Source organism: Cervus canadensis, chromosome 1 (genome assembly GCF_019320065.1).
Source record: "Cervus canadensis isolate Bull #8, Minnesota chromosome 1, ASM1932006v1, whole genome shotgun sequence".
In the NCBI taxonomy this organism is placed as follows: domain Eukaryota; kingdom Metazoa; phylum Chordata; class Mammalia; order Artiodactyla; family Cervidae; genus Cervus; species Cervus canadensis.
This window is the reverse complement of record NC_057386.1, coordinates 124,859,626-124,885,558: the sequence shown is the minus strand read 5'-3', so window position 1 is coordinate 124,885,558 and position 25,933 is coordinate 124,859,626. Positions and strand designations below refer to the sequence as shown.

Genomic DNA, 25,933 nt, shown 5'->3' with positions numbered 1-25,933 from the left:
GGTGGGCCTGGGTCCCAGCGGGGCCTGAGGCCCGTCTCCAGCAGGGCCCAGCCTTTACCCAACTCTTGGCTCTGACAATTAGCCATCAAGGTAGGAGTCCGGCTAAGAGGGTGCCTGTTCTGAGGCTCCCAGGCCAGGCTCAGGCCCAATCTCGACAGGCACTGTGGGCAGAGGGGCCACGGTTAGCCCTGTGGTTCTGAAGCAGGGCCAGTTTAAAGGCCCGATGTGACATGGAGAAGTCTGTCACTACCAGGAAAGCCCCAGGGAACAGGCTCACAGAGCTCCGGATCCTATGGGAACAGCCCTCCACTGGTCAGAGCTGCAATAAGTCCCTGGCTCCCCAGCTACCATCAGCTGCTGGGAGAGCCAGAGGGACTGACTAGGCTTGTTCCACCAGAGCTGGGGGAATCTAGGAACTGTCAGAGGCCATGTTCCCGCCGAGTGATGAAATCCACCTCTGCAGAGTGACAGTGGGTGATGGCAGAGGCAAGCAGAGAGCAAATGCTGAGGGTGGGCAGTCCTGGCTGCTCCCGCAGTGAAGTGACCTGAGATCCCAGGACAGGACTGCTCCTAACTTCCCCTTTCTGCCCAAGTTGGGTTCTAACACTCACCACAAAACAAGAGGTCACTGGGGCACAAGGGGGAGGCGCATTTACTGAGAATGCTCTTCCCACTGTGTGCCCAGGAATCTAGTCAGTACTTTGGGGAATGATCCAAAGCCGGAGAAGCTGTGAGACGGCAACCAACATAGAGCAGGTGTTCAGTAAAGGTTCTCTAGGGGAGGGGAAGGGGAAGGGGAGAAGGGGAGGGGAAGGAGAGGGGGAGGGAAGGGGAAGGGGGATAGCAATGGTAGACATCACTATTCTCAAAAGAGCTCTGGGGTCTTCCCTGGCTGTCCAGTGTTTAAGACTTCCAGCTTCCACCACAGGGGGCTTGGGTGCAATCCCTAGTAGGGGAACTAAGATCCCACATGCCTTGAGGTGCAGCCAAATAAATATACTGCTAAGTGCAAAATGCAGGTGCAGATGGGTGCATAGAGCATACAGTATGAATATATATACTTATATTTGTATAAAGATATTGTGGAGGGAGAATTCCCTGGCCGTCCAGTGATTAGGGCTTGGCACTTCCACTGCATTCTTTGATCTCTGATGGGGGAACTAAGATCCTGCATGCCCCATACTGCCAAAAAAAAGAGAGAGAGAGATCAAAAACAAACAAACAAACAAATCAGCTCTGAACACAGTGGTAATATTCGCATTTTAACAGATGGAGAAACCGAGGCTCAAGGAAGGGAAGGGACTTGCCTCAGGTCAGCAAGTAGCATGGGAGGTGGGATTTGAACCTGGGTCTTTCTGTCTGAGCAAGACAGCAGGATGCCAGGTGGGTGTGAGGTTGAGCACAAAAATGGGGGATTTAAAAACAGATGCCAGTCAAGGAGAGAAAAAGGGTGGCCTGCTACCCAAGATAGGGGAAGGGAAAGTACGAGTGGGGGACTCTGGGGGAAAGATGAAGGGAAGGGGTCTCCCAGGGGAAGTCTGAGATGCTGCAATGACAATTCGGGGGCCTAGGAGTTTGCTGGTTAAGATGAGTGAACGTGACAGGATTTATCACCTTCATTTTACCCTACAACTCACCATCAATAGACCTAGTAGGAAATTTCACTTGTTTACTTGTTTCGGGTTTTTACATTTCTTCCCATTAGTGAAGCACTGAACATATTAAAACACCAGAAGCAGTGATGAAGTGCTAATTAGTTTATAATGATCCTTTGTCCCCACAACAGATTAAATTGAAATTCTCGCAAGCCTGGATTCTGGCCATGTTCAGGAAAGCTACTGGAAAGTGAGTGCTCTTTTTCTTTTTAAATCTCTGCCATTCCAGATCTCAAGATGATTGAGAAGAGGACAAAAATGGAAAAAAAAAAAAAAAAAAAGGAAGACTCTGTCTTCCCACCAGGATGTCGCTTGACCCCACCCGTCTGGGTAACAGGCTATAGGTGTCAAAGGACTAACACCTCATGCTGGAGATGTGATGAGTAAGTTCTTTTCAAGGGGAGAGTTCACCTTCAGCTTCTAAATCCCCAAGTCTGCCCTCCTGGGGGAGAACAGAGGTGAAGGTCGGAGTTGCAACTGTGATCTGAAACCCCCTCGAGGTTCCAAAGCGGATTCGCCTGGCTGGTCCTGCTTCTACTCACGTGAAGGGGAGAAGCTTCGATGTCTGCCACGGAAGAGAGATGTGCACTTGGCAGACGGTGGGGGGTATACTTTTATTTTATGTTTTATTTAGTTTTGGCTGCGGTGGGTCTTTGTTGCTTTCATGTGGGCTTTCGTTGCGGCGAGTTGGCTTCTCCTCTTGTGGAGCACCGGCTCTATGGCTTCAGTAGTTGCAGCACACAGGCTCAGCAGTTGTGGCACATGGGGCTTAGCTGCTCCATGGCATGTGGAATCTTCCTGGACCAGGGATCAAAACTGTGTTCCCTGAATTGAAGGGTGGATTCTTATCCACTGCGCCACCAGGGAAGCCTAGGGAGTATTCTTTTACTGGGGGTACCCTTTTACCCAACAAACAAACTGGGTGTGTTCTTTTAGGAAGGTACCTTTCTCTGGGCTGTTTTTACCCAGCTCCTCATGGAACCCTGCCAGGAAGAGGGGCATGGAGAAGGTGGTCAGGAAAGGAACTGGCTCCGCCCTGTGGCTGTTCAATGAATTTGGAGAGATGAGAAGATTACTATAGTGGTAAAACCTTTTTTAAAGAAAAAAAAATATTATTTTTTGGCTGCACTGTTCAGTATGTAGGATCTTCATTCCCCAGGCAGGGATCGAACCTGCGGCCCCTGCGATGGAAGCATGCAGTCCTAACCACTGGGCCACCAGGGGAGTCCCTAACCTTCTTTTTTAATAAGAAAGATCCTGCGCTCCTAAGCAAATGCCTTTATAAGGAAGAAGAGATGAAAGGAAATCATTAGTTTACTGAGTCTAGCTCAGTGCTGTGTGCTTTCCGTATGTTTGCCTACCTGATCCTTATAAGGATCCTATAAAAGTTCCTGTTGTTGCCCCCTTCCCCACCCCCCCACGCCCCCACCCCCATTTCACAGACAAGGAATCTAAAGTTCAGAGAGGCTAATCTCTGGGACCTAGGGCAGCCTAGGTCCCACAGCCAGCAGACAGTAGTCTGCGGATTCGAACCGATGTCTCTCTGACCTCAAAGTCTATGGTCTCTCCTATGCCTGATCATGGAACTCTCCAGCCTCGTCCTAGGCAGAAATTTGCAGCTCAGGGCAGGGTGGTGAAACGAGAAGACTGAAAATACACATTTCAAATAATACTCTCACTATTTCTGTAACACACATTTTGGAGATTCGGGCTCAACGTCTCTAGCTGGTGTGGATTTTCAGGCAACACAGTGAGAAGTATTTTGGCGGAAAGGGGTGTGGGTTCATGAGGTAGGATCACACAACCTTGCCTGTGAATACCATGGGTCCCTGAGACAGAAGAGTAACCTTCTGTCTGCCCGTTAATATGAACAAGTGTCTCGGGAGCACCCTGAAGGCCATGCCTGAGTATTGGCTGTCTTTAAACCTGTAGGCCTAGCACAGTGCCCAGCATGTTGTAGGGTGTTTTTGTTTTTATCTTTTTCTAATATTTATTTATTTGTCTGCACCGGCATGTGGGATCTTTTCTTCTATTTTCTTTAGTTGCAGCATTCGGGATCTTCAGTTGCAGCATATGAACTCTTAACTGTAGCATGTGGGATCTTGTTCCCTGACCAGGGATAGAACCCAGGCCCCCTGCATTGGGAGCGTGGAGTCTCAGCCACTGGACCACCAGGGAAGTCCCATCATAGGGGTTTAATGCCTGTCTGCTGTTGCTGAGTGAAAATAACGGGTGTACACGTGACACCCTCCTTAGGGGGCCAAGCTTCTCGACGCAGCACGCACCTTAAGTTGATTTCCCACTGCACCACTGACCGATCCTGCCCTCCTGCTGTGAAGGCATAGCAGCCGTCATAGGAAAGGGCCATGCCAGCCACCCCATTCGGGTGGCATATGAGGGCAGAGGTCTTATGTGGGTTGCCATCAACTGGTAAGATCTGAAGTCCAACCTAGAACGGAAGAAAAGTGAAGTCGCTCAGTCGTGTCCGACTCTTTGTGACCCCGTGGACTGTAGCCCACCAGGCTCCTCTGTCTGTGGGATTCTCCAGGCAAGAATACTGGAGTGGGTTGCCATTTCCTTCTCTAGGGGATCTTCCCGACCCAGGGATTGAACCCAGGTCTCCCGCATGGCAGGCAGACACTTTAACCTCTGAGCCACCAGGGAAGATGAGAAAGGAAGTAACTAGATATTCAGACTGAGATACCCAGGCCCCAGGCCAGACTTGACACAGTCACCTGTCAGCTGCAGATCTGTTTGTGCGAAGGACCTGTGGGTTTGGAACCGCCTTCTCAGCGTGTGAGGGCTGCATTCCAAGCATTTCACATGGCTGGGGCTTCACATGCACTGCGCTCTGCAGGGTGGCCCCTTGGGAGGGAGATGCCTCATTCTACCAGGGACACAGAAAGGAAACTTCCCTCCTACCTTCATGGTCAGATGTCCAGGCTTTTCCAGGATAATTATGGCATTTTATGATCTTATACTTTCTCATATGGACTTGTAGATTTTTAAAAAACTTATTTAATTAATTTATTTATTTGGCTGTGCCAAGTCTTAGTTTCAGCATGCAGGATCTTTAGATGCAGCATGTGAACTCTTAGTCACCGCCAGTGGAATCTAGTTCCCTGACCAGGGATCGAACCCAGGGACCCTGAGTTGGGAGCTCACAGTCTTAACCACTGGACCACCAGGGAAGTCCCTAGATAAGTCATTAAATGTACAACTAAGTGTAACTAACTTGTCTTCAGAAGAAAAGGAAAGGAAAGGAAAAATCCTTTGGTGTACTTTGGGGAGTAGAGAAAACAAGGGAAGTCTCCTAAGAGTCATCCTCACTCAATTATGGCAATTTGCAGTGTGGAGCAGGATGAGAGTCTCGGGCTTGGGGAAAGCCAGTGTTCTTAAGTCTGGTAACACCTATGACTGCTTCCCACTCCAGACATGTGGTCACCTTAATGGGGCAGAGGGCAAACCGCTGGTACCTTGTCTCTGTTAATAAACACCACGTAGCGCTTCTGCAGTTCCAGAGTGGATTTCACTGGGAGGATTTGTATCTGCTCAATGGGAGATCCGTAAACCGGCCCGAGGAGTGTCTTCCTGCAAGAGAAAAAAAAAGAAACGCTTTCTAAATTCCACAAATCTGAAAGCAGGTTTTATGACTTGTTCCCTTTCACGATGCCTCATACGTTTTAAAGATCTTTTTCTTTTTTTTTGATATGGATTATTTTAAAAGTCTTTATTGGATTGGTTACACTATTGTTTCTGCTTTATGTTTCGGTATTTTGGCAGCGAGATATGTGGGATTTTTCACTCCCTGACTAGGGATTGAACCCGCATCCTCTGCAATGGAAGGCAAAGTCTTAACCACTGGACCATCAGGGGAGTCCACCCTATACGTTTTAAATTTTGAGTTTCTTGTTGCTTAACTAAGCCCATCGTAAAGACCTCTCTCTCAACTGCTAATGGTAGCTGCAAATCAGGGGCAACAGCTCCAGATGTTCCAGGGAATTTTCGCTTGTGAAGGATGCTTTTCTTGGCTGAGGCTCTGACTTTCCCCTTGACAGCTGAATGAAGGGAACATCATGCTTCGAGAATGCATACACAAACAAGGGATGCAGAAAATGCTGTAAGGACAAGACGGGCATGGATAGGATGTGAGGAAACAGCCCCATCCTTCCAGGGTTGCCCAGAATCTTAGGAGGAGACCCCATCTGGTGTCCAGACATCTGACAGCAGGTCTGAGAGCAACTCAAGGGTCCCCAAAAAACTCTGTGCATCACACTCTAATGAATTGCACCCCCATCATGGTCAGATTTCTGAATTCAGACTCTCTTACGGTAATTAGGAAACTGATGCAAGGTGAGGCTGCCAGAAGTGACCTCAAGCCTGGAGCTGGGTTTGCCCTGAAGCTGGCAAAACCTGAGCTGCAGGACCCCTCCCTCATACACGCACCTTCTGAGGCCTGGGAGGGGCCCTCACCATTTTTAATTTATTCCTAATTATATATCTTTTTAATTAAAAATTATATATATTTGTTTATAATTAATATTAACCAATTAATTTATTTGGCTGCATCAGGTCCCAGCTTATGGGATCTTTGTTGTAGCACACGGACTCTCTAGTTGTAGTATGCAGACTCAATAGTTTCAATGAGTATTTAGTCACTCCCAAGAATATGGAAGTGAAAGAGGAGAGCGAAAAAGTTGGCTTAAAGCTCAACATTCAGAAAACTAAGATCATGGCAACTGGTTCCATCACTTTATGGCAAATAGGTGGGGAAACAATGGAAACAGTGGCTGACTTTATGTTTTTGGGCTCCGAAATCACTGCAGATGGTGATTGCAGCCATGAAACTAAAAGACAGTTACTCCTTGGAAGGAAAGTTATGACCAACCTAGACAGCATATTAAAAAGCAGAGACATTACTTTGTCAACAAAGGTCCGTCTAGTCAAGGCTATGGTTTTTACAGTAATCATGTATGGCTGTGAGAATTGGACTATAAAGAAAGCTGAGCGCCGAAGAATTGATGCTTTTGAACTGTGGTGTTGGAGAAGACTCTTGAGAGCCCCTTGGACTGCAAGGAGATGCAACCAGTCCATCCTAAAGGAGATCAGTCCTGGGTGTTCATTGGAAGGACTGATGTTGAAGCTGTAACTCCAATACTTTGGCCACCTGATGCAAAGAGCTGACTCGTTGGAAAAGAACCTGATGCTGGGAAAGATTGAGGGCAGGAGGAGAAGGGAACGACAGAGGATGAGATGGTTGGATGGCATCACCGACTCAGTGGACATGGGTTTGGGTAAACTCTGGGAGTTGGTGATGGACAGGGAGGCCTGGCGTGCTGTGGTTCATGGGGTCACAAAGAGTCAGACAAGACTGAGTGACTGAACTGAACTGAAGCATGTGGGATCTTAGTTTCCCAACCAGGGATCCAACCTGCATCCCTGCATTGGAAGGCAGATTCTTAACCACTGGACCACCAGGGAAGTCTCTATATCTCTTTTTTAATTAAAAAAAAAAAAAAAAGAGGACCCACAAATTCAAATACACTTTACATCCCACAAAATCTGAGTCTGCCCCTGAATAAGGCCAGAAGCTTTTTCAACTTATATTTTAAGCCCCTTGTTGTTTGGATGTGTTTTCTCCCTGTATCTCCTGTACCCAGCCCGTATCTGGTGGGGACAGGACACACTCCTTGTACGACTTTCTTGAGCACCTCTCTGTGCCAGGCACCGTGACAGGGGCTCGGGACTCAGAAATGAGTGAGAGGTAGTTACTGCCATTGAGCTCACGGCCTTGCAGGGACAACAGCTGTGGAAGCACCACAAGGGGAGAAGAGAGGTGACGAGCAAACACCCGGCATGGAGCCTGCGCTGAGGAAGGAGTGATGAGACATCTATCAGAAGACATCTGAGTTTGCAAAGACAGAAAAAAAATAGGGCAGTAACAGAAAAACAGGCAGTGGGCACAGGAGATCAAACATATGGGATGTGGACTATTGCTTGAAACCTGCAGAAACGGTAAAGGGGAAAGGAATTGGGGGAGGAGGGTGAAGGAAGGTAAAACCGAGGTGGTGAGCGTGGGCAAACTCTGAAGGCAGACTTGACTGTGACCGCTGGGCTGCAGGATGCAGGAGGGGTCAGGCTGGATGATCCATGATCAGGCTTATATACACAGAGAATTAGGCAAAGTGTTAAAAATACTAAAATAACCAGATGATAGACAATGCACCAGCTAATTTTAAGTCAGCTTTGTCAGCTAAGTCACTCTAATCATTTGAGTAGAAATGTTTAAAGACCTTCCTCAAATATCATTAAGTAGGACTTCCCTGATGGTCCAGTAGTAAGGACTCCATGCTCCTAATGCAGGAGGCCCGGTTCAGTCCATGGTCAGGGAACTAGGATCCTGCATGCCATAGAAAGTGAAAGTGAAAATGAAGTCACTCAGTCGTGTCCGACTCTTTGCAACCCCATGGACTGTAGCCTACCAAGCTCCTTCATCCATGGGATTCTCCAGGCAAGAATACTGGAGTGGGTTGCCATTTCCTTCTCCAGGGGATCTTCTGGACCCAGGGATCCAACCCAGGGATCGAACCCGGGTTTCCCGCATTGGAGGCAGACTCTTTAACCTCTGAGCCACCAGGGAAGCCCCAGCATGCCATACGGTGTGGCCAAACAAAATAAAAACCAGTATTATTCAATGGGTAGATGCAGGGAAGAGGATGGTTAAGAGCACAGACTCTGGTGAGAATCCCAGCTCTGACCCTTAAAAATTAGGGCAGTGTTGAGAAACTAGAACCTTCATATATTGCTGGCAGGAATGTGAAGTGGTGCAGCTACTGTGGAAAACAGTCAGGCAGTTCCTCAAATTGTTCAATATAGTTACCACATGATTCAGCAATTCCACTGCTAAGTCTGTATCCAAGAGAAATGAAACAGATGTATACACAGAAACCTGTATACAAATGTTTGTAAGAGCCGAAGAGTAGAGACAACCCAACTGACAACTTATGGACAGATAGGCAAAATGTGGTCTGTCTATACAATGGAATATTACTTAGCCATTAAAAGGAATGAAGCACTGACACAGACTACAACATGGCTGAACTTTGAAAACATGATGCTAAGAAGCCAGATACCAAAAGTCACATATCATATGATTCTATTTACATGAAATATCCAGAACAGAAAAATCCATAGAGACAGAAAGTAGACTAGTAGTTGCCAGGGATGGATAGTTGTGGCGAGGGCAGGGGGCGGTCAGAGGGAAAGAAAGGGAATGGGGAATGACTGCTAGTGGGTTTGGGATATCTCCTTAGTGTTTAATGAAAATGTTCTTGAATGGAATAGTGATGATGGTTACACAACCTTGTGAATGCAGTAAAAAGTCATTGAAAATGGTAGATGTCACAGTATACGAATTCCAGCTTAAGTTATAAATAAGCAAAAGGGAAAACGTTAAGCTATTCAACCCCTCTGGGCCTCAGGTTCCTCATTGGTGAGAAAGGGATCATGATAGTATTTACCCCATAAGACTATAGTCAGCATTAAATAAGTTAATATATATATATATATAAAGCACTCAGTACGGTTCAGGAGATAGTAGGATACTCAGCACATAGTAGGAGCTATGTAACTGCTACATAGTACTGCTGAATTTCTAACAATTTCATAAAATTAACGTCTTTTTCTTCTGATTGAAAATATTTTACATATTCATTGTGAAAATTTTCAAATGTTTAGACAGAAAGTAGAAAAATCTACCCATAACTCTACATGGCTACACCCTTTATCCCAAGATAATCGTGGGTAATAATTTGCTGTATACAACTTTATATATATTCTAGCCCACCTAATTACAATTTTAGATGAAAATATATAAGTTACATAAATATAATTTTATATGAAAATATATTCATGCTTCTTTGGCAATTTACTTTATCTCATTTATGTCTTAGAGATATTTCCATGTTACTATGCAGAGAGCTATCTTTTTTTTCTTTTCCTTTTTCTAAAAGCAGCATCATGTTTCAGTGTACTGACAAGCCATCATTTAACTAATCCCCTATTAATGGACATTTGGAGTGTTTCCATTTTTAAAAATATTTTCAAACAACACATCCTTTTACTTATGTCTTGGCATCCTGTGTGAGTACTTCTGTGGGCTACATTCCTAGAAGTCAGAAGACAGGCTGTAATTTAATAGAGGGTAACAAATTGCTCTCCCAAAAGGTTGTCCCCATTTACACTACACCCCCCAACCCGGCCGCTAGCAGCCTGTTACAGCATCTTATGACTTTGCCAACACTTGACGCTATCGATCATTTTTATCTTTGCTAATCTGATTTGTGAAAAATGATGTCTTCTTTTCATTTGCATCTTTGATGTACTGGTAAGCATCTGCTCATAGGTTTATTGGCCTTTTTCTCTGAACTGCCTCTTCGTGTTCTTTCAAATATTTTAAAATGCATTTTAAAATTCTTTTGGATTTATCATCAAAAGGCAATTCCTTCCCAATTAAGTTATGGTTATGGGGCTTTATTATTCCTACAGCTTAAAAGATGTTTTATGCCAGGGGTTTTACTTTGGAATGATGAGAATGTTTTAGAACTAGATGGAGGTAGGTGGTGAAAGGACTAAATACCACTGAATTGTTCACTTTACAATGGTTGGTTTTACATCATGTGAATTTTACCTTAATAAACTATTTTTTAAGAAAGATGCTTTATACTAATTTCCAATTGCTCTTCAATGGCAGAAATGCCTGATTTCATGGCTCTCAATGAAAACATTAATTCAAAAAGATATACACACCCCTATATTTACTGAAGCATTATTTACAATAGCTAAGATGAGGAAGAAACCTACATGTCCGTCAATAGATGAATGGATAAAGAAGATGTAGTGCATATATCTGACAGAATATAAATCTTGTCATTTGTGATAACACAGGTGGACCTGAAGGGTATTACTCTTAGTGAAATAAGTCAAACAGAGAAAGGTAAATACTGTATGATTTAAGTTATATATGAAGGTAAAAAAAACAATAACAAGTGAACAAATATAACAAAATAGGAACAGAGTTATAGATACAGAGAACAAACAGGTGGTTGCCAGAGGGGAGGAGGGTTGTGGGGGCGGAAAGAAATAGGAGAGGGAAATAAAGCGGTCCAAACTTCCAGTTACAAAATAAATGAGTCCCAGTTATGAAACGTACAATGCAGAGAATATAGTCAATAACTATGTAATATCCTTGTATGACAACATATTGTTGTTATCATCTTGAAATATATAGAAATAGGAATAAATGCATAGAATCACTATGTTGTGTAACAAGAAATAATATACTGTCATAGGTCAGTTATACTTCGAAAACAAACAAAGAAACTCATAGAAAAAGGGACCAGATTTGTGGTTATCAGAAGGCAGGGGTTGGGGGGAGGGCAAGTTGGATTAAGGCAGGCAAAAGCCACGAACTTCCAGTTGTAAGAAAAATAAGCACTAGGGGTGTAATGTGTAACACGATAAATATAGTTAACACTACTGCATGTTACAGATGAGAGTTGTTAAGAGAATAAATCCTAAGAATTCTCATAACAAGGAAAAAATGTTTTTCTATTTCTTTAATTTTGTAGCTATAGGAGAGGACTGATGTTCACTAAACTTCCTGTAGCAGCACTTCATGATGTATGAAAGTCAAATCATTATGCTGTATACCTTAAACTTATATAGTGCTGTATGTTAATTATATCTCAATTAAACTGGAATAAAAAATAACAGCAACAATAAAGGCAACAGGTGGAAACATTTTTTAAAACAAGAAAGACGCTCTACACCAATTTCCCATTGATCTTTAATGGCAGAACCTCCTAACCACTCAGCTTTGAGTTCCCATTACTAACTGTGAGGAGGAATTCCAAGTCTGGGCAGCTCCATCCCCCAGCCACCTGCTCAGCCAACTCAGAGCTTCTCAGAACTGGGCACATCTATGGGATATTCTTTTTTTTTTTTTTAATGTTTATTTATTTGGCTGTGCTGGTTCTTAACTGTGGCATGGGGGAATCTTCAGTTATAGCAGGCAAGCTCTTCGTTGCAGCATGTGGGATCTAGTTCCCTGACTAGGGATCAAACTCGGGTCACTGCATTGGGAGCATGGAGTCTTAGCCACTGGACCACCAGGGAAGTCCCCATGAGATAGTTTTTGTCCAAAAAGCTTGTGTCCTTTAAAGAAGATGTAGAAAGATTCTGAAATCTTCCTAAAACTCCTTTTTACATATTTCTTTCAAATGTCTTCTTCCCAGTGTTTTAATAGCTTAAAAAAAAAAAAGTGCTGTATTTCTCTCCTGTCCCTGCCACATGACATGGCATATCTCAGTCATTTTCCCATCAGTTCAGTTCAGTTCAGTCGCCCAGTCATGTCCGACTCTTTGCGACCCCATGAATCGCAGCACGCCAGGCCTCCCTGTCCATCACCAGCTCCCAGAGTTTACTCAAACCCATGGGCCCTTCTAAAAAGGGCAATTAACAAAAAAAAAGACCCTGAGTGATCTTGGCCTTTTGAGGACCTATCTTATCTGAGATACATTTCCGAAGAGTGGTCTTCCTCAAGCATGGGGCCAGCTGCTGTGGTGTTTTCTGACTTCCTCCTCCCAGATGGGGTCGCCACAGCATCCTCACCTCTGTGAGAGCTGCATCGGGGACCAGCGATGCCAAAGAGAGGACACAGTCACAGGTGGGTTCAAAGGGCAAGTTCTGCCCTGACAAGCTCCGTGACCTTGGGCAGGTTTTGTCACCTGTCTGATCCACAGTGGCATGATCCTTTGCAGGACTGTTGCAGATGAAATGGGATGATGAATGCAGGGCCCCGACAAAGGGGTCACGCACTGATCAGGAGGAACAAACCCTGGACTCACAAGCCTAGCAGCGCAAGAGGGCAACCACAGGTGTAGACGTATTTCAGGACGGAGGCACCACTGCTCTAAGATGCTAAGCTTTGGTTACCCCAGGCTTGGTCCTTTAACCTCTTCTCTATCCACCCTTCCCCTCCTGAATCTTCTCTTGTCTCATGTTTTAAACCACCAAGTGTGCTGACCTCAAATATGGATCTCCAGCCCAACTTCTAACTTGAACTTCACTTCCCCCAAGAAAATGCAAATCTCATGGTGACGGCAACATTGTTTTGTCTTCATTCCCGTCTTCAGCACCTGGAACAGCACCTGGCTCGGGCGGGGGCTCAGGAAACACCTGCTGAGAGAACCAAGGGGGCTTCCCAGGTAGCGCTAGCGGCAAAGAACCCACCTGCTAATGCAGGAGACCCCTGGGTCGGGAAGACCCACTGGAGGAGGAAATGGCAACCCATTCCAGTGTTCTTGCTTGGAAAATCCCTTGGACAGAGGAGTCTGGAGGGCTACAGTCCACAGGGTGGGCTATAGTCCATATAGTGGGCTTGAGAGAAGAAAGCGTGCTATCAAGTTGAACTTATAACTTCTTTAAGAACCAAGAATGAGAAAGAGCAAACAGCTGGTAGTATTCAGGTGAAACCCCTTTTTTCCAGGAGATTCCACTGCACATGAGCAGCTTTCCCAGGGCCACGGGGTCTGTTCCTTTGTTGACTCTCCGTCTCCGCGCTCTGAGGACCTTATCCCCGTGAAGCGCTGGGCTCAGAAACAACGTTTCTGGGTTTGAATGCTGCCTCTGGCACTTCCTTTTACAAATTTTGTTAGATGTTACCAATGCAGTTTATTATCTGCTTATTAAAATTATTTTCGGCTACACTGGCTCTTCATTGCTGCACACGGACCGCTCTCTGTGGTGCGTGGGCTTCTCTAGTCGTAGCACACAGGCTCTAGAGCGTTTGGGCTCAGTAGATGCGGTGCCCGGGCTTAGTTGCCCCACAGCATGGAGGATCTTAGTCCCCCGAACAGGGATTGAACCCGCACCCCCTGCATTGGAAGGCAGATTCTTAACCACTGGGCTGCCAGTGAAGTGGCACTTTCTAACCATGTGAACTTGGGCAAGGACAACTAACCTTATCTGTGCCTCAGTTTCCTACTTTGCAAAGTAAGAAGGGTTGTAATGGTAGGCAAGCTGTTTGCAGGTCCTTAAGGTGGGGCTTGAAATAACCTGGGGACTGAGAAACGCACCATTTCTGGGGAGCTTCCTGGCTTACCTGCACATTTTTGTGGTGGAGTTAAAAAGCTTCACTTTGTAGCTACTGTTGCAGATGAGCAGGAAGAGCTCCTTGGTGAGCGGCGGGTACCAGACCATGCAGGTGGGGTAGCTGCCCTGGTCAGTCCAGTGAATGTCCAGGACTGCCAGGTGATCTTTGTAGCTCTTGAGTAGGTTGTACTCAATCTACAGGGAAGGCCAGATGCATACACATGAGGACTGAGGTGAATGAAGTCAGTCAACAATCCTTTTCTGGGGGAGACAGTATCAGGCCTTTTAAGAGAATTGCCTGAACTTCTACACCTAAAAAACTACCAATATGGAGTATTCATTATGAGCAAGATGATGCCATTTAATACAACTCCCCAGCGGTGCAGTCCTGCTATGCCCATTTTGCAGATGAGAAAACAGATGTTCAGAGAGATTCTGTGGTTTTCCCAAGGTCACACACCCAAGGAATGGTAGACTGAGAATTCAAATCTAGGTCCAACTAACTCCAGAACCTGAACTCTTACGACTTTGTTGTTCTGCTTCACTTAGCATTATCTTGGGAACTTTCTGTGAGTAGGAACTAATTCATAGCTAAATCTCAGCTCTTGAAAGTCATACATTAGCAGTCTGCTGAATTTCACCCATAGGTAGGTTTTGGTGGCCAGACCAGGATGGATAGAAGGAAGGAAGGATGGATAGATGATGGGTGGATGGAAGAATGGACAGAATAGGGACTTCGCTGGTGGTCCTCTGGCTAAGACTCTGAAGTCCTAATGCAGGGGACCTGGCTTTCATCTCTGGTTGTGGGACTAGGTCCCACATGCCACAATGAAGACTGAAGATCTCACATGCTGCAACTAAGACCTGGTGCAGTCAAATAAATAAATAAATAAAATTTTAAATATATTTGTTAAAAAAAGAATGGGTAGAATAAAGGAAGTAAGGGGAGGAAAGGAAGGAAGTTAAGATGGATGCACAGATAAATCAATTGATTTTGAATCCTTTGGGTTCAAGCATGTAATATCACATCTGCCACTGACACTCCCTTTCCTTCTTGATCCTCTCTGGGTTGTCACATGGAGGTAGCAGCCTGGCCCCGACCCCGAGACACAGGGATTGTGGTGTTGGCTTCCAAACGCCCACGGAGAGGCAAAGGCGGCTGAGCTGTCCACGCTGCGGGGAGGACCACCTCCGCTCCACCAACATGCCATTTCCCAGGGCCCTCCTCACTCAGGACGCGAGTGTGGTGTCAGAGCTGCATGGAAGCCAAGTGCCAACTCAGAATGGTTTTTGCTACTTCGTCATACATCCATTTTCTTTTTTAAAAGACGTTTACTTATTTCATTTATTCACTTGGCTGTGCCAGGTCTCAGTTGCAGCATACGGGATCTTCACCTGCCAACTCGAACTCTGAGTTCTGGCATGTGGGATCCAGTCCCCTGACCACGGATCAGACCTGGGCATTGGGGACGTGGAGTCTTCGCCACTGGACCAGCAGGAAGTCCCCATGTATTCGTCTTCTCCAACAAATCACACATACTGGTTCTGTGCCAGACTCCAGGGAAATAACAAGAATGAGACACGGTCCTGAGGACCAGGCAAAGGAAAGCAAAGGAGCTCACCAGGAGTCTGTCTCTGCCGAGGCTTAGCAGTCGGGGCTCATTGCTGTCCAGATGAACCCCGAACAGGACACTTCGAATGCTCTTGCGGTGAGAGCGCAGCCTTGCCAAGTATTCCCAGACCCTTTGTCTGTGTTTGACTCTCACCACATAAACAGCCACAGTGAAACTGACATCCTGAGTATGAGGGAAAGAGCAGACGTTACTCAATTTTGTAAGTTAAGAGCTATCACTGTGTTCTTCACACTAACTTTGCTTTTAGAGTATTTTATCCAAAAAGAAAACCTCTGTCTATTGGAACAAGTGGTTAAATAATACCCATTTTAGCAGATGAGAAAAATCAGAGTTCAAAGTAGGTAGTGGCAGGCAATGGGGCAGGCAGTGGGGTGGTGGGGTGGGCAGAGATGGTATTTGTCTAACATTATGGTCTTTCTCTCCTTGCTGGTCCCCATGTCATTCTCTGTTGGAAACTGAAATCCCTACCCTTTCTGCCTTTGTCCGCCCTTCTCTTTATCCAGCTACACAAGATTTTAAAAGGTATGATTAAAAAATACATACATGATGACTGAGAGCTAAACGGAGAGCAGGCGGGAACAGCCTCAAGGGACACGGGACATCTGAGTCGCTGTGCTGATGGGAAGTGAGTTGGAGTCAAGGGTGTCAGCAGCTACTTCCCCGCATCCCCACCCCCATCCCCAGGAGAAGTGGGGGGAAGGGAGAGGTCAGGGGTCCGGGAAAAATCTTTACTGAGATTAAGAGCCCTATTCACAGAGGGAAGGAACAGAATCCAAAATGCTCGGCGGAAGACTTTGCCTTGAGATAAATGAGAATGTCATCTCGTCAGAAATCAAAGGGAAAGATGAAAGCCAGGATGCAGAGAGGGTTCCAAAAAACTAACAAACCAACATGAGCTGTCGGAGTGGCAGAGCCCCGAGTCGGGGAGTTCTGAGGCCCCGGTCTTGTTTTCAGGCAGAAGTGCCCCCCACCCACCCACTGCCCCACTTTCCCCATCCCTTTCTCTTTTTATAACAGCTTTATTGAGATATAATTCACACCACACACAATTCACCCGCCAGAAATGTACAATTCAATTGACTTTAGTATATTCACAGAGTTGTGCGTCCATCATCATGGTTTTAGAGCATTTTCATCGCCCCCCCCTCCCAAAGAAACCCGTACCCTGGAGCCCCCGCTCCCCACCCCACCCCCACCTGCACATCCCAAATCCTCCCTCTTGCGGCTTTAAAGGAGGTTGAGGAGCCACTGGACCTCACTCAGTGACAATACTCACAGCGGTCGCCATGTACTGGGAGTCATGGGAGAAGCTGATGTGAGTCACGCTGCTTCTGGAGTATCTGAAAGGCTCTGAGATTGCACTTTCTAAGGACATTGCATCAAGAATGTAAACTGTCCCCTCTGTGAAGCCAGCTCCAAGCAGAGCTCCTGAAATCACAAGTAGGAGAACAAGGATCGAAAAAGACTTTCACTGGTACTTTCCTGGTGGCCCAGGGGCTAAGACTCTGAGTTCCCAGTGCAGGGGGCCTGGGTTCAATCTCTGGTTAGGGAACTAGATACCATGCGCTGCAGCTAAGAGTTCACATGCCTCAACTAAAGATTCTGCATGCCGAAACTAAGAACCACACAGCTAAATAAACAAATACAATTTTTTAAAAAAAGAAGGAAAGAAAAGGACTACATTGACTTAAGAAATATCAACTCTGTGCTGAGCCTTGTCCGAGGTACCAAGGAGATAGCAACGAACAGGACAGACAAGGTCCTGAGAGGGAGGAGTAAACTGGAAAACATGGCACCATGGGATGAGACCAGGCGGTACAGAGTTCTGCAGCATCCAGGGGGACCAGGCATCCCATCTGGCCTGGTGTGGGGAGTGGGTCAAGGTCACCTTCCTGGAGCTGTTACAGCTGAAGGCAGAGCCATTTGGGTCTGTTTTTGGTTTAGAACCTAAGACAGGTGGATAAGATGAAAATACCTTCAGGGTTGTAGGTCAGACTCTGAACTCCAAGCCCCTTCTCAAAGATCCTGCTGAAGAGGTATTTTTTCTGTTCATAATCCCACACTTTGATCATCCCGCAGAAACTTCCAATGGCGATGAGGGGCTGGTATGGGTGGCAGGAGATGGCACAAATGGCATCCCTGGGCTCGACAAATAACTTCTCAAGTTTAGTCCCATCTACTGTCAAGTGGTACACTGACGCATCTGATGTTCCGATGATAAAATTCCTGTTTGCCAAGGAGAGACCAGCCCGTATCAGTGCTTGCAGGGAACGGGGCACGCCAGCAATTCTAATTGCACATGAAACGCCTCTGTCGTCTGTAATTTAGTGACATTATTAACCCAGCATCTCCGAAAATACGCCACCAAAACCCAACAGCCTCCATTTGCAAGTGAAAAAGCCCACATTTCTACATGTAAATTGAGTCATTAAGTATGCAGATGGACAGTCAGTTGTACAATTAGCTAATCTGCACATGCAAATATTCATTTGTGTATGCAAATATGGGGTTGGGTGCACACATACAGATGTGCCTGCAAATACGGCAAGGGTAATTAAGCAAGCTCACAGATAATTCTGTCTTGAAATGTTATGGCTATTCACTATCAAATCCCTTTAACCATAGAACTAGAACAAACTCAGCTCAGAGAAAGGAGACCAACCTACAATGAAGGACTCCAGAGGCAACTGAGATCAGAGCCATTTCCAGTTTCCTATCACTAAACATTCTTTTTTTTTTTTTTTACTAAACATTCTTAATAGGAGAATGATGTTTCACTTAAAAAAAAAATTAAACAGTGATCATAATCAGCCAAGGAGACCCATCTCTGACCCAGAGAAAGGCCTAACTAGAAAGGCCAGGTTCCCTGTATTTCACATTCCAGGAACAGGAAGAAGATACTACAGTACACAAACTAAAAGAAGACAGTTTTTTGACTATTCCAATGATAAGGTTCATGAACAACTTCAACTGAGCCCTGAAGAATTGATGCTTTCAAACTGTGTGCTGGAGAAGACTCTTGAGAGTCCCATGGAGATCAAACCAGTCAATCCTAAAGGAAATCAACTCTGAATATTCATTGGAAAAACTGATACTGAAGCTGAAGCTCCAATACTTTGGCCACCTGATGTGAAGAGCCGACTCATTGGAAAAGACCCTGATGCTGGGAAGGATTGAGGGCAGGAGGAGAAGGGGATGACACAGGATGAGATGGTTGGATGGCATCACCAACTCATTGGACATGAGTTTGAGCAAACTCCGAAAGATAGTGAAGGACAGGGAAGCCTGACATGCTGCCTGTGGTCCATGGGGTCGCAAAGAGTCGGACACTTAGCGACTGAACAACAACAGTTAACAACTCACCTTACAACAAAATGGTCACTTTTTAGAGTGCAGTCTGGAGGATAGTTTGTATTTTCGGTCGGAGGGGCTGCTGGGGTCTTTGAAAAGGACAGGGATCTTATGGAGCTGAGTTTGAAGTGGCTGTACCAGTTCACAATGGAGAGGGTGTGATCATAGAACTTGATGTTGCCCCGAATGTCGCCTGTGACAATATAGCTGAAATCAGAGGATAAAGTCAGTTTGTTAAATAATGGTGGTGGTGGTGGTGGTGGTGGTGTTTTAGTCGCTAAGATGTGTCCAACTCTTTGTGACCCCATTGACTGTAGCCCTCCAGGCTCCTTGTCCATGGGATTTCCCAGGCAAGAATACTGAGTGGGTTGCCATTTCCTTCTCCAGGGGATCTTCCTGACCCAGGGATCGAAGCCAAGTCTCCTGCATTGTAGGTTAAATAATGATACTGACTATCATCTACTGAACACACATGCCAGCCTCTGGACTCCAGGTGTTGTAAAAACTTTCACTGAATACGGCCCCATGTGGCTGATTTTACTGTCATTCCCAGTTCCCATTTGGGAAACTAAGGTTTAAGTCCTGGGATTGCCAGATTTAGCAAGTAAAAATGCAGGATACTCAGTTAAATCTGAATTTCAGATGAACCATGAGTAAATTTATAGGATAAATATGTCCCAAATAGTGTATGCTCCCAAATGCAATTGCCTCATGCAGTATTTGGGACATATATATATTTAATTTATTTTCTGCATCAGGTCTTAGTTGCAGCACAAGGGATCTTGAGTTCTGCATTCAAATCCTTCACTGTACAATGTAGGATCTAGTTTCCTGACCAGGGATCGAACCCAGACACCCCAGCATTGGGAGATCGGAGTCTTGGCCACTGGACCACCAGGGAAGTCCCGGGACATACTTAAACCTGGCAGCCCTATCAGGGCCACATGGCTAGACTATGCAGGGGTCCAAGTGTATGCAACACGAAGTCCATGCTCTCTGCTTTCCTCTGCCCTGCCCTCCAAGGTCAGTCCTGTGCAGCGGCAGTGGGCAGTGATTTCCACTCTCCACCACAGACTACAGATGACAACAGAGTCCGGCTACCGTCCCTCTGAAGTCACACAGGCTGGCAATGGAACACAGGGAGACAACTGCTGTGAGAGGGATCGTAAAGCCCTGTCCAGTCATCACAGCCAAGGGCAGTGCTGCGTGACAGAATGGTTTTTATTTCCTCAGAGCCATCCCAATGAGCTTGTTTTTTTTAAGCCTCTGACATAATTCTAATCACGGGGGGATGTGGGGGATGAATTTTCTTATATATATATATAAAGCGATTAAATGAGGTGTCTGATTAATAAGCAAGGCAAGTGGGCAGAGTAATTGGCTAGGACGGCGTTCACTGCCCTCTGCTGGACAAAAACAGCAAAACAAGGCGAATGTGTTTGTTTTGTGTGTCTCCAGTGTTAAGACTTTTTCCTGCAAGGGCTCCCTGGTCCTGGCTGGGGTTTTTTGTTTGTTTGTTTTGTTGTTGTTTTGGCTGCACCACTCAGCATGCAGGATCTTACTTCCCCAACCAGGGACCAAACCCTCGCCCTCTCCCTTGGAAGTGCAGAGTCTTAACCACTGGACTGCAGCGGAAGTCTCCTGGCTGTGTTTTACTTAACATGGAGAGAGGGGAACCCAGGCATGGTCTTCCCTGGGTCCTAACCCTCAATGATTAAAGTTGACAGCTTCATCAGGTATGATTCTACTGCTATCTTTTCCCACCAATTGGGTGAAGATGACAATTTGCATTTCTCTTTGCAAGCCATGCCAGGGCCTCACTGTTATTAAAGAAAGGGGAAGACCTTTAGTATAGACCCTATATTAAAGAAAGGGGAAGGAGAGCAACGGGCCTTTGGAGAGCAGAGGGCACAGTGACTCCCACCACGTGGGCAGGGTCCTCGTCATGAGTCAGCTGTCTCCAACACTTTGGGGAACTTCCCAACACCCTGACAAGGGCTGTTGTACCTAGAGCTCCCCTGTGCCTGAGAGCGTGCTAAGAGTTTTACAATCCTTGGGACATTCCCTCGTAGCCCAGTGGTTAGGACTCAGTGCTTCCACTGCAGGAGACACAGGTTCAGTCCCTGGTCAGGAAACTAAGATCCAGCAAGCCATCCTCACAAAATCACTCAGAGAGGGACAGTGTTATGGTGCCCACTTTATAGATGGAAGAATGGAGGTTTGGTACATTTAAGTCCCTTGTCCCAGGTCACTCAGCAAGGAAGGAATGTATTTGGCATGTGAACCCCTTTATGTCTGAGGCTAAGGCATAAGGCTGAGATCAGCTGTGGATCCCCACAGCCCCTCAAAATCAAAGAGTTAAGGAACTCTATAAAGTTTTGTTGTATTTCATATTTTCATGGTTGGCAAATGTTATTTTGTCATCAGGAAAAAAAATAGCTCTTTATGCCATATTCTTCCATTGAAAGAATGTAAAATTTAGGGTGCAAAATAAGTCTAATTAGGGCAGAAGAAAAAAAAAACCAGTTACTTTTTGTTTCACCAACCCAAAAGGATTGGGTTTAAAAGTAATGCATGCCCATGCAATTTTTTTTTTAAAGCAACCCAATTAGTACAAATGAGACTATAAAAAGAAGTAAATCCACCCCTGTCCTTAATCTTGGTTCTCAGTTCTTTTCCTCAGAGGCAACCAATGTTCCCAGTTAAATTGGTTCTCCCCAGAAACAATCTTTGCATATACAAAATATGTATCTACCTCCAAAAGGGTTTTTAGATAAGTTTATAATCATCTACAGCTACTTTTTCATTCACTAATTACCTGTCAACTGTAGTGAGCACAGTGATACCCTCCTTCTGCAAATGAACCAGTTTGCAAGGTTTGATATGGGGAAAGCCCATGGAGGAGGAGGCAGATGGCGGTGGGCGGTAAATGTCCCAGACAACCAGCTTCCCTTCCATCGTCGCGGACAGTATTTGGGTTAAATTCAAGTGAAAGACAGACTGGCTAAATTTTCCCACAAGCTTGTTGAATGTCTGTATTTCAAAAGACAGGTTACACGTTATATGTACAAGTTACCGTTGATGGTAAATATAAAACAAAACATTTATCAGCACAACGTTTTATAATGTTTCACCTGAATATAGTAGGAAAAAAATAAAGTAAAAAAAAAAATCACTTAAAAAACACTTCCCTGAGGATTGCCATGATCCAGGCAGTTCTGAACCTCTGAGGGTTTGCTAAGAGCAAGTGAAGGGTTACGTACGGACTTAATTAAATGGTTTGCTTAAAGCAAAAGAAAGGGTGGTTAATCACTGTTTATACCTGCACAACTTCTCTTTCAGAGTTTTCAGAGACTGATAAGGAAACTAATGTCGTGAACAAAAGCATGCTCCAGCTGTAAAAAATCATAAAACAATTCTCCCAGCCTTCGTCTGATCATAAATCATCTTCCCATCAGTGGAAAGCAAGTGCTTTACACAGAAATGCCCCTGAGATTCCTTACTAAATGTATGCTATGTAGGATAAGGCACCAGGCCATCTTTCTCTGACAGTGTCCTAGAGATGAAGTATACAAAGAACGCAGAGCAGCAAGTGAACCCTTGGTGAATGTTTACTGAATGAATACACGAAGGAAATCAGTGATCTGTCATGATACAGCAAGTCTGCTGTCTGGCTCTCTACTTAGGCAGAGAAAATCCAAGGGTGGACCTCTTTGAGGTCAGCAGAAGTACAACTGGTCAAGCACGAACAGCACATTCTGTCTAAAAGCAGCCCTGTTCAACACGAGGCGTTTTTATCATTTCAAACTGCAGCCAATTCTCATTCTTTGTGGATTCCATTTTCGTGAATTTACCTATGTGCTGAAATGTATGTGTAACCTCCAAAGCAATCCTCGTGGCACTTCACAATCATTTGCAGATGTGTGCGTGTGCCGAGTGGCAAAAAAACTTGACATTCCCAGCTGAGGTCAAGCAAGGCAATTCTCTATCTGGTTTCAGCTCTCAGGAAGCAAGTGTCCTTAGCCTGGTCTTTACTGCCATGATGTTTGCTCTTGTCTTTTGGTGGGGGGGTGGGGTACTTTTTATTGGTGATTTTGGTATTTAAATTGGCTCCTGAACATGGTATTAAAATACCATATGGTGCTCTTGAGCAAGAGAAGGCTGGGCATGCCTTCCAGAGAATTCACCTGTGTTAGATAAGCCTTATTCAGGCGTGAGTTCTACCTGGTGCTGTCAACCTTGACTCCAACGTTAAGGAACTAACGTTATAAATTAAATATGGTGTCTTTAAACAGAAACATACACAAAACAAGGTCATGGATCTGTCAGCTGATGAAAGTATGGTGACCCTAAGCTGGCAGGAACCTGTTCTTACAACTCTCCTAGGAGCAACGATTCAGCATCCACCAATTCAGGTCTGCAGAGACCTTACCGAACATAGCTATGGCAAATAATGAGAATTGACTGTATTTAGTTTTTGATACTTTGAGTTATAAAAAGCTGAGTTTGTAGACAGAATCATCTTCTTGCCTTGTGTCCACTGTCTCTATTTTTTCTTCCTGCATGCTTGCTTGAAAAGTAAAGTTTTATAGACTGAATCAAAAAAGAAGAAAGGAAACAGAAAAAATCATCATAAGGTGCACACTGAGAGCAGGTTCCATGAGTATCAGAAACAGAAACTGATGCAGGAGATGGGACTCAAGGTCCACCCCTGGTGCAATCGCTCAAGGAAAGCTGGCAGGATAAAACGTTTCTACCAACACCTGGCTCACCACCTTCCTACTGGACCTTAAACAGCTAAACACCCAATATCAGTTTTCAAAATTTATTTTTGGCTGTGTCAGGTCTTAGTCGTGGCACGCAGGATCTTTCGTTGTGGCTCGCGGGCTTCTCTAGTTATGGCACGTGGGCTCACTTCAGTTGTGGTACGCGGGCTTGGCTGCTCCAAGGCATGTGGGATCTTAATTCCGTGACCAGGGAATGAACCCACGTTCCCTGCATTGGAAGGTTGATTCCTAACCACCGAACCACCAGGTAAGTCCCTCCATATCATTTTTCAATTGTTCTGAAAACTAAGCAGCTTAAAGGGATCCACTCATGTCCAATGACTTTACTTACATCACCCCAAATTACCTTTCATCCTTTGTCACAGGCACACATACATTATAAAAGCCACCAGTTTCTTGGGTATTTGCTTGTGGTAGTAAATTTCCTTTGCCATTTATTTTCAATATTGCAGGATAAATTTATAATTTTTTCAAACTTTTAATTTTGTATTGGGGTATAGTCAATTAACAATATTGTGGCCATTTCAGGTGAACAGCTAAGGGACTAAGCCATACATATACATGTACCTCTTTGCCATTTATTTGTATTCTATATTATTTTGAAAAATCCTTCCATTATTTTAAACTGACCATTCAGTATGGTAAAGGACCTCAGTAAAAATTTCAAATTATTTCCCAATATCAAGACACACACAGAGTACCCAAAGTGACTAGGCTGACACACACATACTTATTTCCTACGAAGTCAGGCATATAAAAAGTACAACAGGCATACTCACTTTTTCTGTTAAAAGCGGGGCACTGTGAACAAGTATGCCTCCCTCTGGATACTGATAAGCACAGAGAAAAATAATCACTACTAAAAAAAAAAAGCCATTTCCAAAAGAAAAGCAACATAACAGCAAAATCAAAACAAATGCATCGAAACAGGGGCAGAGCTTTGCAATTTCTACATGTAGGAGAACCTGCTATCTCTAGGAACATCTAAAAACATTCTGAAAGAAAATAAATAAATAATGCCACAAACGACTGTGATTTTAAGTGGTTGTTAATGCAGATCTAACTTCTGCATTTATAAGGTTTTAAGCTATCATTAATACCTGAAGTAATGAGTTATCACTGTAAATCAGCAATTCAATTGTTTTGCATTTTTTATTGAGGGAAAATTCACATAACATAAAATTAACCATTAACCATTTTAAAGTGTACAACTGAGTGGCATTTAGTACATAACCAATGCTGTGCAACTGTTATTCTCTTTGGTTCCAGGACACTTCCATCACCCCAAAAGGAACCCTCCTATCATCAAGCAGTCACCCCCCACCCCCTACTCCTCCATTCCCTGACAACCACCATTCTTCTTTCCGTCTCTATGGATTCAGGTATTCTGAAAATTTCCTATGAATGGGATCATATGGTATTTGGCTTTTTGGGTCTGGCTTCTTTCATTCACCATAATGTTCCCAAGGTTCATCCACAGTTGCAGTAGGTGTCAGCGCTTCATTCCTTTCAAAGACTAGGTTATATTCCACATATGGATAGACCACATTGGATTTACGCATTCACTAGTTGATGGACATCTGCTCCTACCTTTTGGGTACTGTGTATAATGCTGCTGCTGTGAACATCTGTATATAAGTATCTGTTTGAGTGCCTGTTTTCAATTATTTTGGTTATATACCTGGAAACTGGTGGGTCATATGGTAATTTTATGTTACATTTTGATGTCTTTTTAACACCATGATTTTTCCCTGTGTCAGTATACATTATCACCAATCTGTTTGCTAGTCGGGGGTTCAGGATGGGGGACACATGTACACCCATGGTTGATTCATGTCAATGTGTGGAAAAAACCACTACAATATTGTAAAGTAATTAGCCTCCAATTAAAATAAATTAATTAATTTTTTTAAAAAGGGGGAAAAAAAAAGGGAAAAGAGTCCAAGATTTGAAAACTCCTACATCTTAGGCCTTAAACACATTCAAAAAAATATTCATTTCATTAATTTAAAAAATTAAATAGAATTTAAATTATGTGCTTCTGGCTTAATATGCTAATTTCCAGTGGGGCTAAAATAAATGCTATAATTAAATCAAAACACTTTAATATGTTTATTGCTTTTTAAGTAGATACTATATTGTTACATTACCAAAACATCTGTACTCAAAGAATAAACAGATACTCATCCATATATTTAAAACAAATGAAAACAGTTCTACTCACCCACGTATAATATATTGCTTGTGTTTTACTATTGCTCACCAATTCTTTATTATTTGTTGGATTAAAAATTAGGTAGTTCTGAAATATAAAATATTAAAATATATTACATTATAATAAAAAATTTTCTGT

The 25,933-nt window shown here is 44.3% G+C and overlaps 1 protein-coding gene across 2 annotated transcripts in view; it reads right to left on the bottom strand.

The window, feature by feature from the left end:
- CFAP251 (cilia and flagella associated protein 251) overlaps positions 1–25,933 on the bottom strand; it is a 70,740-nt gene that overhangs the window by 20,297 nt on the left and 24,510 nt on the right. Inside the window, exons 8-17 of one of the 2 annotated variants that reach the window (XM_043441535.1) lie at positions 25,805–25,882; positions 24,360–24,410; positions 21,612–21,826; positions 18,806–19,000; positions 17,418–17,668; positions 16,719–16,870; positions 15,431–15,604; positions 13,819–14,003; positions 5,132–5,246; positions 3,941–4,104 (exon numbers count right to left, since the gene is read on the bottom strand). In XM_043441535.1, the coding sequence (XP_043297470.1) occupies positions 3,941–4,104; positions 5,132–5,246; positions 13,819–14,003; positions 15,431–15,604; positions 16,719–16,870; positions 17,418–17,668; positions 18,806–19,000; positions 21,612–21,826; positions 24,360–24,410; positions 25,805–25,882 (1,580 nt within the window). The remainder of the gene's footprint in view (positions 1–3,940; positions 4,105–5,131; positions 5,247–13,818; positions 14,004–15,430; positions 15,605–16,718; positions 16,871–17,417; positions 17,669–18,805; positions 19,001–21,611; positions 21,827–24,359; positions 24,411–25,804; positions 25,883–25,933) is intronic. The other variant, XM_043441527.1, reaches the window with a different exon arrangement.